This window comes from Phoxinus phoxinus, assembly GCF_949152265.1.
Source record: "Phoxinus phoxinus genome assembly, chromosome: 2".
Classification (NCBI taxonomy): domain Eukaryota; kingdom Metazoa; phylum Chordata; class Actinopteri; order Cypriniformes; family Leuciscidae; genus Phoxinus; species Phoxinus phoxinus.
Window position 1 is genome coordinate 36384135 of NC_136877.1, and position 13212 is coordinate 36397346.

General features: G+C 36.5%; 1 protein-coding gene across 3 annotated transcripts in view; it reads left to right on the forward strand.

Annotated features, from left to right (window-relative positions):
• Positions 1 to 13212, forward strand: part of vps13c (vacuolar protein sorting 13 homolog C) — a 51012-nt gene that overhangs the window by 18009 nt on the left and 19791 nt on the right. For 2 of the 3 annotated variants that reach the window (XM_079587388.1, XM_079587387.1), the window contains 27 exons: positions 432 to 516; positions 717 to 817; positions 1056 to 1209; positions 1313 to 1392; positions 1507 to 1566; positions 2175 to 2325; positions 2621 to 2737; positions 2877 to 2980; positions 3065 to 3232; positions 3499 to 3531; positions 5288 to 5592; positions 6459 to 6606; positions 6715 to 6823; positions 6896 to 7023; positions 7164 to 7320; positions 7465 to 7544; positions 8225 to 8284; positions 8362 to 8515; positions 8602 to 8721; positions 9056 to 9159; positions 9322 to 9489; positions 9563 to 9867; positions 10069 to 10216; positions 10896 to 11046; positions 11133 to 11257; positions 11385 to 11545; positions 12922 to 13175. In XM_079587388.1, the coding sequence (XP_079443514.1) occupies positions 432 to 516; positions 717 to 817; positions 1056 to 1209; positions 1313 to 1392; positions 1507 to 1566; positions 2175 to 2325; positions 2621 to 2737; positions 2877 to 2980; positions 3065 to 3232; positions 3499 to 3531; positions 5288 to 5592; positions 6459 to 6606; positions 6715 to 6823; positions 6896 to 7023; positions 7164 to 7320; positions 7465 to 7544; positions 8225 to 8284; positions 8362 to 8515; positions 8602 to 8721; positions 9056 to 9159; positions 9322 to 9489; positions 9563 to 9867; positions 10069 to 10216; positions 10896 to 11046; positions 11133 to 11257; positions 11385 to 11545; positions 12922 to 13175 (3730 nt within the window). The remainder of the gene's footprint in view (positions 1 to 431; positions 517 to 716; positions 818 to 1055; positions 1210 to 1312; positions 1393 to 1506; positions 1567 to 2174; positions 2326 to 2620; positions 2738 to 2876; positions 2981 to 3064; positions 3233 to 3498; positions 3532 to 5287; positions 5593 to 6458; positions 6607 to 6714; positions 6824 to 6895; positions 7024 to 7163; positions 7321 to 7464; positions 7545 to 8224; positions 8285 to 8361; positions 8516 to 8601; positions 8722 to 9055; positions 9160 to 9321; positions 9490 to 9562; positions 9868 to 10068; positions 10217 to 10895; positions 11047 to 11132; positions 11258 to 11384; positions 11546 to 12921; positions 13176 to 13212) is intronic. The other variant, XM_079587389.1, reaches the window with a different exon arrangement.

Below are 13212 nucleotides of genomic sequence, written 5' to 3' on the forward strand. Positions count from 1 at the left end.
TGTACTTTTTGATCGAATAAATGCAGCCTTGGATTGGATAACATAATAGACTTCATTCAAATAAATCTTACAGACCCCCAACATGTTCAACAGTAGTAAAAAAAATTTGGAAAAATATGTGAAAGAAAAAGGTTAAAAGTTTTTCTCTTTTTTTCTTCCGATTTAAAAAAAAAAAAAAACCTTTTCCTTGAAATACATTCTTACACTAATGTTACCAGTGGGCTACAATGCAACCAATCAGCTTCATTTAACATGTTTTTACCATGTTTAAATAAATTATGCAGATTTCCCCCCAATGTTGCCACAGAAAACATTTAGTTTTGGTTGAGAGTATGACCTTTCTGTACATGTACAGGAAGCAAACAAACTAAACAGACTTTTTTTTTCCCTCCTTATCATTTCCTGTTGTTTGTAATGATGATATTCTTTAGAAGATGTTGGGGATGCCGCTGTCTGATGCCAGGCCAAAGGTCTTGGGTTTAGACCCCACAGTTCTGTCCTATACTGTTGCGTCAGGTCAGAATTCATCCAGATACTCGCATGTACTTTCACACACAAGAAATCACTTCTTTCATTTAGAAAAATCTAAACATTCATGAATGCCACACCAGTCTTTTGTTTTTAATTGCCTCTGTTCATATAATTATACAGATTTTCTCACTGTTTATATGCGGATATGTATCTGTCTGTGTGTCTGATCGGGCTTGTGTGTTTAGAATCTGAGGAAGACATCAGTGAGAAGTCTGTGGATGAAGACTCTCTCAGATCAACCTTAGAGGAGCTGACCGAAGTGCAGTTTCAGTTTGAAGTCAAAGAGGTACGTTCTTCTCATTACTTTGTTCACAGCATACAATTCTCCTTTTAAAAAGGCATACCAGTTCACCAGTGGGCACAAGAGCTCCACATTTCATAAAAGCTGTCATGATAAAACATTCTGAATTCCACGAGTTGATTACAACTATTTTGTTTATGATTCCTGTTTATGTTTATGTTGACCATTTGTGTGTTTCAGTGTGAAGTTATGTATATGTGTCTATATGTATGTGTATATGTAGGTGTTGTTGGAGCTTACGAGGCAGGCCGCGCAGGAAGATGTTGTTTTGGCTCTCAGTGTGTCTCAACTGGGCGCTGAGGGCAAGATACGAACCTTCGATCTCACTGTCAAATCTTACCTGCGCAAGATCAGCCTGGATTACTGTGAGACAAAAGGTACATGCACGTACATAACGTGTGATCAACGTTTAGTTGTTTGAAGTACTTGATGTTGTTTCAGGGATGCTGTCTCTCTCATTCTTGTTTGTATATTTTTCAGATGCGCAAAATAAGCCACTTCATTTAATTACCTCTTCAGACAAGCATGGCTCTGATCTATTGAAAGTAGAGTTCATCAAAGTAAGCATGGGCATCTCGCTTATCAAGCACTCTATAAAAGACTCTCTAAAATGGGTTGTTTTAGCTAAGTGGTTTGATTTGTGCTGGTCTGCGTGGCCTTTTTGTGTCCTTTAGGCTGATGTGAATGGACCCAGCTTTAACACCTTATTTAATAATACAGAACAGACACTGAAGGTATGTTTAAGTTTTACAGTTCCAAATAATTGAATGCCTTCATTCATTCATTCATTTTTTATTAAGATAAAAAAGTAAAATAAAAATGAATAAATATATTTAATGTAGTAAAATATTGATGTGTGTGTGTGTCCCTCAATACAGTCATATACAAATAATGTTTATTACATAGTTAGGATCACATTATTAAGGCCCGTTCATACCAAGAACGACAACTATAATGATAATTAAATTAACATCCACTTTAATAAACGTTATTGCTCTGTTTATTATAAGCGCATGCTGCAGTTTTGTCGGCTGCTGCTTTAAATGCCCGAGCTCTTTAAAGTACGTTAAATTCTCTTTGGCTGTCAATGTTATCACCTGGAATAAAAAATAAAAAAAGTGATTCCAACGATATTGTTCCTCTGTGCCGTTATCGTTATAGTTGTGGTGTGGCTATTTTTTTACATTTAGAATGATTTTTAAAATTATCGTTATAGTTATAGTCTTTGGTGTGAACTGGCCTTTAGTCTTTTTTTGCTTTTATATTCAGAAACAAATACTTAATTTAACTTTTCAATAAAAGCTTTTTCAAAAGAAAAATAATTAAGTATTTTATTTCACAGGTGGAATTTTCCTCATTGGACTTCATGCTGCACACTAAAGCTTTGCTGTCTACCATCAACTACATGAATTCGGCAATACCACAAGACCTTGCAGCCTCTAAAGAAAGAGAAACCAAGAGACGAGACCAGAGAGTGGCAGCAGGGAAGACAGGTGGGAACGCAGGCACACACACATATTGACAATACACGTGTGAAAACAAATGCATTTTGCTTGTCAAATTATTAGTCATCCATGTTGTCTTTGTCTCCGCTTTATAGGGTTTTTCATGGGTAACTAATGTTTTTTTTTTAACCTTTGCACTGGTCTTGACATGACATGTACTAACAGGAGTCTGAAACGGTATCTGTTTTGCTTGTGTTAAAGCATGTTACAGACAGTACTGGCTTCAGATTGTCACACAGTGTGTTGTTTGAGTGTTTTAACTGGAGTGTCTATATTTTCTTAGTGTCCAAGGCTTCGAAGGACTCTGGTGTTGTGAACTTTAAACTGTCTGCTGTGCTTGGCTCATTCAGAGTGGCTGTCTGCGATGACAGAAGCAACATTGCTGACATACGGATCCAAGGTAGAAAAAACTAAAGTGTCTGTACATCAAAGTCAGCTTTTCTTAAAATGGTTACATTGCATTATATATTCATTTAATTTCTTTTCCATAAGAACATTTTATGCAAGTTAACCAAACGTGGTTCTTTCATTTATGTCAGGCATTGATGCATCTGTGTTGGTCCAGGCCAAAGAAACTGATGTTTTTGCCCGTCTGCGTGACATTGTGGTTCTTGATGTGGACCCTAAAACCATCCATAAAAAGGTAAGAGATAAGTCGTAATGTTTTTGGAAGATTTGCAGATGCCAAGTTTCTGTGCTCCAGTCATATTTGTGTGAGTACCACCAGGCGGTGTCAATTGTTGGAGAAGAGGTGTTCAGCTTCAAGATGACCTTGTACCCCGGGGCCACTGAAGGCGAAGGATACACTGACACCTCCAAAGTGGATGGGAAAGTTATCTTGAGACTTGGCTGTATCCAGATTGTCTACTTGCACAAGTTCCTTATGTCTTTATTGGTGAGAATTAATGCAAATGCACTTCCCTTTCATATCTGTGCTCAAATGCTGTCGTCTGTATTACTCTGTCAAGTTAATACCAACAGATAAGTCACTTATTGCTAAAACAGGGACACAGATTTTGAAAATCAGTATTTCTCAGTGTCTGTATTTTTTGTTGTTGTTTTTTGTCTGGACATTTATGTCTCCCCCCCCCTTTTTTTTTTTTTTGCTCCGACACCTTTCCCCCCTCATAGTTTTTGTTAACTGTGTCTTCCTCTTTTCAGGACTCTTTTAGCTATCAGTACTCTGCTGATGAGGTACAGCCTTGGGCATGCTGCATTAAAGTCTTTTGCTTTGCAGCATACCTTCAAATGCACCTCTGCACACATTGAAATATGCCTACACCCCACTTAATTGTACTGAATTTGTTGTGCACATAATTAAACCTTTAATTTGATTGTAAGATGGAAACGTTAATCCAGGTTAACAACATTCACAGCGATGTTTATGACTGCCTTTGTTTTGTTTCTAGTGCAGTGATTCTCAACTAAGGGGCCTCAGCAAACTTTCAAGGGAGCAGCTGGATTAGTTAAAAGTATTCAGAAAAAATTTAGTATCTTTATATAAAAACAATATTTTACTATAATCTAAATTAATTAAATTTAAATTCAAAAAAACAAACAAAATGAAGATGTAACCTGAAATCATGCTGTTTTAATACAAACTTCTGTTTTTATTAAAAAACATAAAGTTCTGGAATAAAAAAAAATTAATTACTATTAATGAATAATAATAAATAAATAATTTATGAAAAAAAGTTAAAAAAAAAATCAGCTTTGCCATTATTGCAGCAGAAATACTGAACATATTGGGGGGGACTTTTGAGTCAAAAAGGTTGAGAGACGCTGTTCTAGTGGCAGGCTACTGGTTAAAAAATAAAGAAGAATATTATAGAGTAATATATATATTCTGAAAGCTGGAAACCTCTATTTAGAATTTTTTAGCTCTGCTGCTTAGTCCTGAAAATTGAATTAGATTTAAACTAAACAGAAGCAGTTTCCAGTCACTAACATTGTTAATAATATTTACCACTGATATATAATAAACTCTTTTATAATGGGTATGCATTTTTAGTTATGCTTTACCTTTCAAATAAGGTAGTTCAAAGAACCACAAGACATGTTTGTCTTTTTGTGCATCTCTCAAAAGATTGCATTCATACTTGAGATTTTTTAAACACTAAAACTGCAGTTTGGAATTTCTGCACCACTAGTGACATCATACAGAATTGTGTACCCCCTAACAAGTAAATCCTTCTTTCATCTTCCATTTATTGGAAACAGGTCAGAAATGCCAAGTCTTAAAATGAGCCTATTTCCAAAAAAAAGTGGTGTTCCTTTAAGTCAGTATTAAGTCAGTAACAGTTTACAATTCTGTTTGCAGCTGCTCATGTTATAGAAATTACATACTGCAGCTTTAATGCTGTTTTTTTTTTTTTTTTTTTTTGTAATTAAGTATATTAGCATTCACTACTTAAGTTTTAATTGTGAGGTATTGCTGTTCTAACTGTGAGATATTGTTAAAGAAGTGGACATTAAATTATGCATATTCACCCTATGGTGTTATTTATATGCAGTAAGGCCAAGCATATTTAAATGACTTGATCACGAATGTGTGTATTTGCATGTCTGCTTGTATCTCATACTGCATACTGAAGTAGAAATCACTGAAATCTGAGATGGAATTTCGCACGTTATGGATGCCTTTATTTTACTGGTTCTAACTTTCATTCTCGACATGCTTAATAGAAACAGCTCACCTGTCATACCCAGACAATATAATCATCAACTTTACTACTTTATCTCACAGAAAAATACTGTTTCACACCAGCACTGCTTTTTCCACCCCTGTTGAATTTGCAACTGTTTGTTGTAAATTTGGCTTTCAGGCATTTTAAAAGACAAGAACATCCCTGCATGAATTGTTCCTAATGTGGATCCCAAGTTAAAACCTTCCCTCACAGCCATGTCAAGTCACACTAAGCTGTAACTAACTGTTGGTTGTCTTCCATAGATGTTTGTGGATAACTTCCAGACAGCTAAAGAGGCTCTCAGTGCCGCCACGGCTCAGGCCGCGGAGAAAGCAGCTTCCAGTGTGAGGGATTTTGCTCTGAGGAGCTTCAGACTTGCCATGGACATCAGACTGAAGGCCCCCCTTATCATAATCCCTCAGTCCTCCACATCCTATAATGCATTTGTGGTTGACCTGGGTCTCATTACTGTGGGAAACAGCTTCTCTCTGCTGGCTGCTGAGGGCTTCCCATTGCCTGCAGTTTTGGAGACCATGGATGTAAAACTCACGCAGCTCAAACTATCTAGGTAACAAAGATCTTCCAAATTAATTTATTTGATATGAAGCCGATTTTACAATCAAGTTAAAGAACTGCATTATTTTCAGGTCATTTTAGTCTTAGTGACAGAATTATTTTAGTATTATTAACAAACTATTAGCATTTACTATAGTATTACAAATACTATAATACTATAGTATTTACAATGTATATGTATATTTTGAATTAGCTTTTAGTTTTATATTTTTAGTTTTAATTTTTAATTTTTGCTTGGGTATTAATGCTATTAAGTATTATGTTTTGTGGGAGTTTGTATTTAAACCATTTTTTTTTTAAATCTACAGTACATTTATTTACTTTTTTTAGTTTTAGTAATGTTAGTACTTCAAAATAAATGTATTTGGTTACACTTTATTTCGATAGTCCACTAGACATTCTACTAACTATAAGTAACTTTTAAACTACAGTTGACGTCAACTAACTCTCATTAGAGTATTCATAGACTGTCAGTAGACTGTTAGGTTAGGGTTAGGTGTTTGGGTTAGTAGAATAAGTTGATTTGTAGTTGCCAAGTTACTTATAGTCTGTAGAATATCTGTTGGGGGACCAACAAAATAAAGTGTTAGCAAATATTAAGCAGACAGTCAACTAACACTTTAATGACAGTTATTTGACATGTAGTTGCAAAGTTAGTAGAATGTCTAAAGTACACTATCGAAATAAAGTGTTAACATTTATTTAATTCAATTTGTTGGCAAGGCAACATTTTGAGTAAAATCTAAGTCCTTTTTTATAAGTTAATAGCTTTAGTTTGTTAACAATAACAACACTAATTTTCTGAACCTGTTTGATTCAGATTTAGAGATGGCTCCTAACTTTCTCTTCTTTCTCCAGGACTGTTCTGAAGCATGATGCTGCTCATCTAGATATTGAAATTCTGGAGCCCATAAATCTCGAGCTTTTAGTCAAGCGTAATTTGGCTTCCACCTGGTACAACAAAATTCCCGGAGTGGAGGTCAAAGGAGGACTTAGATCAATGAACGTGAGTTTCTCGTGATGTTTCGAAAGTGTTTAATCTAAAATCTAAAATGTGAGTCAAAGGTGATTGCCTGGAGAGAACTAAAGATTAGTACTTTTCTGGCATCTGTAGATGGCTCTTGGCCAGGAGGATTTTGGGGTCCTCATGAGAATCCTAGCAGAGAACATTGGCGAGGGAAGCAGGACTGCTGTAGTGGAGGGAACAAAAACTTCTGCTAAAGGTTTAATCTGTCACTAAACTTTAGTCAGTAAAGTTTCTTTGCGGGCTTCATTTTACCCATTTTCCTCCACAGATGAAGCTGTTATAGATGAAGGATTGATAGTGACACTTCCTGTGGGGACAGGGCCTCAACCTGCATTGACCAATGGTGCTTTTACAGAGAATGTTGTCAATGTGCTGCTCAATTTTGAAATCAAGGAGGTGATTAACCTCACTTAAGTTCTTAATTTTCAGTTGTCTTGCAGTAATAACTCCAGATTTGTTGACTAGGAATCTGGTGTGGACTGAGAATCCTGTACCTTTTTATCTTCTGAGAATCCTGTATCTTCCCATTTTTGTAGGTTATGCTGAAGTTGAAAAAGTCTAAAAATGGGCAAGAGTCTCCCTTTTTGGTTCTCCATGTAGCTCAGCTTGGAATTGATACCAAAGTTCGAAAATATGACATGGAGGCCACAACATACATCAAAACTATTTCCATGAAGTGCCTAGAATTCCCTGGTTTGTAGCACTTGTTTAAAAAAACTCACAGTGCACAGTTCATAAATTAGTAGAATTAATTTATATTTGTGAACCTAAACACATAGTTTAAGTATATACCGGTAATATAAATAAAGCATTTTTTTTTTAACTTTTTTTTTTCAGATTCAAATGGAGAGCCGCTCTGTATAATCAGTTCTTCAGCAGAGCCTGGAGCAGATCTTTTTGAAGTCAAATATTTTAAGGTATCTATTTCTTTCTGATGTGCATAATTTCAATCATTGCGTTAGTCTATAAGATCTAGCTTTAATGATCAAACTCCTTATACAAACATGGTTAAAAACCTCCTATATTGTCAAGTGATTGACAATATAGTCAAGGGGTAGTTCACCCAAAAATTAACATTTTGTCATCATTTACTCACCCTCATGTTGGTCCAAACCTGTATGAGTTTCTTTCTTCTGTTGAACACAAAAGAAGATATTTTAAAGAATGTTTGTAACCAGACAGTTGACGGCACCCATTGACTTCCATAGTAGGAAAAAAAAAATACTATGGAAGTCAATGGGTGCCGTCAACTGTCTGGTTACAAACATTCTTTAAAATATCTTCTTTTGTGTTCAACAGAAGAAAGAAACTCATACAGGTTTAGAACAACTTGAGGGTGAGTAAACATAAGTAAACAGAGACATGAATGGATATTAATCAAGTTCTGATGAAATGCATACTGTAGATGTGTAAATGTATAGATGGCTATGTAATATTTTCAGAAACAGTGCTAATTGATCAGATTATTTATTAATGTATTCCTATAATTACAGTTGAAATCTTCATAATGGAAGACAAACAAGTAGCAGGGATTGAGAGGTTCATGCTCCATTGAATGCATGAATGGAGATCTTAAACTTGATTCCTGTCTTTGTAGGCTGATCGAAATGGGCCCAACTTTGCCAGCGTTTACCAGAATACTGAGCAGAAGATCAATGTAAGCATCTGTAAATAATCTAAAATCATTAACAGTTTTGGAAATTGAGGGTGTAAGAGGCCTTTGTGTGTCTTTAGGTGGTATTCTCCTCCCTAGACTTGATGTTGCATACTGAGGCTCTCCTCTCTACTATGGACTTCCTGTCTGCTGCCCTGTCCACCAGCAGTCTGCCCTCGCCTGAGAGAGAGAGCAAAAAGAGTGACGACATGAGAACTTCCTCAGCTAAATCCAGTAAACACACTCACTGAAACTGACAAACACTGAATTGTTTCACACACTTTAAGGATGAAGTAATGAAGAATGTTTTTTTGTCTTAGCTGCATTGAGCTCTCCCTCTGATGGTGACATCATTGACCTGATGGTGAATATGCAGCTTGGTGCATTTAATGTGTTGGTGTGTGACCAGAGGAGCAACATGGCAGACATCAAGATTCAAGGTTTCAATCCATTTCTTTTTTGAAAATTAAAAAACACCATGTGCTGTATATTGTTATAAAATTACTACATTACTGCAAAACAATAATAAATTAATACAGGCTTAAAAATGAAAGCTTTTAGTACATCAATATTATTGTATTTAGGATATAATGCATTTAATATTATATACTAACTTTAGTTGTTTGCCAGAAAATGTTATAATCAGGTTGTGTATTAAAATTGTTGTATTAAATGCGTATTTGTTTTATGTGTATCATCTGCTTATATATATTTCTTGTTTATTCAAAAGCTGGTTTTGTTTGGTGGTTGATTCTAAAACTGCTCCTCCTGTAGGTTTGGATGGTTCTCTACAAATGCAAGGAACTCAGACACACATATCCACGCGTCTGCGTGACTTCATCGTCATCAATGTGGATCCTAAAACAATTCACAAGAAGGCAAGTTAGCCAGACAGTTAATCTTCTAGACTTTTACCATTCATCTAACTATTTTATTTACAGTTATATTTTTTTAAGTTGGATTTTATTTAAACGAAATACAACTGAAGTGATAGTAAAGTGAACTGCAATATCTGTTATTTGTTATTTCTGGTTCTCTAGGCCATCTCCATCGTAGGCGATGAGGTGTTCAGCTTCAGCATGAGTCTAACACCCAAAGCCACCGAGGGGGCTGGGTATACAGACACTTCAAAGGTCGATGGCAAAGTGAAACTTAACGTGGGCTGTATTCAAGTAGTCTACCTTCACAAATTCGTCATGTCATTGCTGGTGAGTTTGAATTGCACCCATGGCCTCTCCTAATTCAAGCACACTAACTTACCTTTACTTTCTCTCTCTACAGAATTTCAGTAATAACTTCCAGACAGCTAAAGAGGCTCTCAGTGCTGCCACGGCTCAGGCCGCGGAGAAAGCAGCTTCCAGTGTGAGGGATTTTGCTCAAAAGAGCTTCAGACTAGCTATGAACATTAGACTGAAGGCCCCCCTTATCATAATCCCTCAGTCCTCCACATCCCATAATGCTGTGGAGGCGGACCTGGGTCTCATTACTGTGGGAAACAGCTTCTCTCTGCTCCCAGTGGAAGGTTGTCCGCTGCCTGCTGTCATAGATAATATGGATATCGAACTCACTCAGCTAAAGCTGTCCAGGTAGCCCACTGCCATGAAGCTTATCTAGGATTCTCAGACTTACTTTTCACAGTATAATTATATGCAGCATATGTCCATTTACAGATCTGATAATAAACGGAACAGAATACATTTCATGAATTTTCAAAGCCAGCATTCTAGTTGTTCATAATACAACTTTGTATGTTTCCTCTTATGCATCCTTTTGTTCGATATCCTCAGAATTTTCATGGAGCAGGACTCAAATCAGCCTAGTTCAAAACTGTTGGAGCCAGTCAACCTGGTTCTGTCTGTAAAACGTAACCTGGCGGCATCATGGTACCAGAAGATGGCTGCCATAGAGGTGGATGGAGATCTGAAGCCGATGAAGGTCTGTTCACATACCGGATGTATGATGCCAGAACATATTCTCTGCTTTTTAAAAAGTCGCAATATAACACAAGTAGCCAAGTATTGAAAACCAGGTTATTGAAAAAGTCTGGTAGTTTCACTGCAAGATTGCATTATGACATTTTGATTTAAAAAAACGAAGAGAACATTTTTTTTTTTTGCATGGATGAATCGTTCACACTAACATCAATAACATGCAATTAGGAAAAATACATTTTCACTTCATGCATTTACTCACCCTCAAGTTGTTCCTAACATGTTCTTGTGTTCTTCTGCTGAACACAAAAAATATATATTTTGAAGGCAATCAAACAATTGTGGGGAACCATTGATTTCCATAATATGAAAAAAAGAATAATATGGAAGTCAATAGTGCCCCACAACTGTTTGGTTACAAACATTCTTCAAAATATCTTCTTTTATGTTTTACATAACAAAGAAATTCATATAGATTTGGAACAACTTGAGGGTGAGTAAATGATGAGAAATGAGTTTTTATTTTTGGGTAAATCTAATGTCACAGTCTGTGGAAATGACTATTTTTATAAACTATAATTATTATAGTTTTGTCTGGTCCATATATTCTGGGATCTGGTTATATGTAATTATAAAATTGGAGTGATTTTTGGAAAATGAATCGAGATTCTCACATGTTCCAGGTGGCTCTGTGTCAAGATGACCTGACTGTCCTGCTGCGGATTCTGATGGAGAACATCGGGGAGGCGAGCAGCCTTCAATCTGACACACCGATTGGCTCAGAGTTAGCCCTCAAACAAGAGAGTGTGCTTGTCAGAGCACGTACGGCCACTGGTGAGAGAAAACAGGTGCACACAGATGTTTTGTATAATGATCTTGCTTATAGAGAAGAACTCAACGGATGGCCTTGTTTTGTGTAGGCTCTGAGATTGTGGAGAAGCTGTCTGAAAATAAACTGAACGAGACAGAGCTTCTGGAGAGTGTCAAATTCAACTTTAATGTTGAGTCGCTTGGGCTCATGCTCTACAGTAACGACCCTGTACAGGTGTGTATAAAGCCTACAGACTGGTGAACATCAGTGACTGTTTACAGTTACAGTCCTAAAGTGAACATTTTACCCCCCCCCCCCCACCCATCTCTATCTCTCTTTCTCTTTCTCTTTCTCTCTCTAGCCCTCTGTACATCAGGAGCAGTTATGTTTAGGTGAATTTATGCTGCGTAAAATGGCGACTTCAGGCAAAATGTTTAGTAATGGGAATATGGAGGTCTCCACCATCCTCACCACATGCACACTGGATGACAGGAGGAGCGGCATTGAAAGAGTCACATCCAGGTGATTTACACATAATAAAACCTAATACAACAACAAACAATTATAAAATAAACATAATTATATACATTATTTATAAATTACAATATATGTACTACCGGTCAAAAAAAACTATTTTTTTTTTACATGTTTTTGAAACTGTGCCACAGGAATAAATGACTTTTTAAAATATATGAAAATAGAAAATAGTTAATTTAAAGGGGTGGTTGATTATGATTTTATTTTTCTAACTTTAGTTAGTGTGTAATATTGCTGTTTAAGCATAAACAACATCTGCAAAGTTACAACGCTCAAAGTTCAAAGCAAAGGGAGATATTTTCTTTTAAAGAAATCGTTTTTTAAGGACTACAACAAACGGCTGGTAGGGACTACCGGTACAAGACATTCCTCCCGGGTTAGTGACATCACCAACCCTAAAATGTACATAAACCCTCCCCCAGTCCATGTTGAGAAGAGGAAGAGTTGTTGTGTAAGAGTACATTTGTGAGTCAGCTCAAACTTTAGTATCTGTCTTTTCACATGCAATAGAAAGTCACTCTGTGTGCATCTCACAACACCGATTTATATATTACCATGACAGAATATGCTAATTGAAGATAGTTAACTCCACATCAGCAACATACATTCATCAACCAACCATTCAGAGACGTCCTGTTGCATTCTACGTGTTGTCACTTCTTCTTGAGTCTCTCCATCTTTGTCTGACTCCAGTTTAAACATAAAAGGCAGAACAGTTTCGGACATTTTAGTGCTTGTCTGCAAGAGGTAATGGAGCTGCTAACGCACGCGCACACACACACACACACACACACACACACACACACACACACACACACACACACACACACACACACACACACACACACACACACACACACACACACACACACACACACAAGTGAAGCAGCTCATTTGCATTTAAAGGGCCAGACACAAAACAGTGCGTTTTTGCTCACCCTCAAAAAGTGACAATTTTAAAATGCTATATAAAAATATCCATGGGGTATTTTGAGCTAAAACTTCACATACACACTCTGGGGACTTCAGAGATTTTTTGTACATCTTGTGAAAAGGGAATTATACCACCCCTTTAAATTGTAATAATGTTTCACAATATTAAGTTTTTTTTCTTTATTTTGATCAAATAAATTAGCCTTGGTGAGGACAATATACTTCTTTCAAAAACATGAAATGTAAAAAAAAAAATTGTTTAAAACACTTAATTACAACTAAGAAACACTTTTATTTAATGTGACATTACATAAAATGATTGACAGACAAAGAGCATTTCAGAAGAAATAAGCATCTACTTTTTATACAGTTTTGTTTCTTGGCCTCATCCCTCTGGTTTGATCGCTCAATATTATTTTTCCCTAAAGGATGCTGGGAAGGCGTGATGAAGAGACAACAGAGCCCATGATTGATGTGAAATATTCTCAGAGTGTGGATGAGCGCTCGGTGGTCGCTGTGCTGCAGAAGCTCTATCTGTGTGCTAGCGTGGAGTTCCTGTTGGCTGTCGCCGACTTTTTTGTGCAAGCCCTGCCTACAAGTTCGCCTACACACCAAGAGAAAACCAATCAGCTGCCGCTCAAATACGTCTCAGAACCCAAAATCCAGTGTGAACCTAAAGCAGGTGTGAATGCTACTGCTGAAAAAAATTAGCTGTTGAA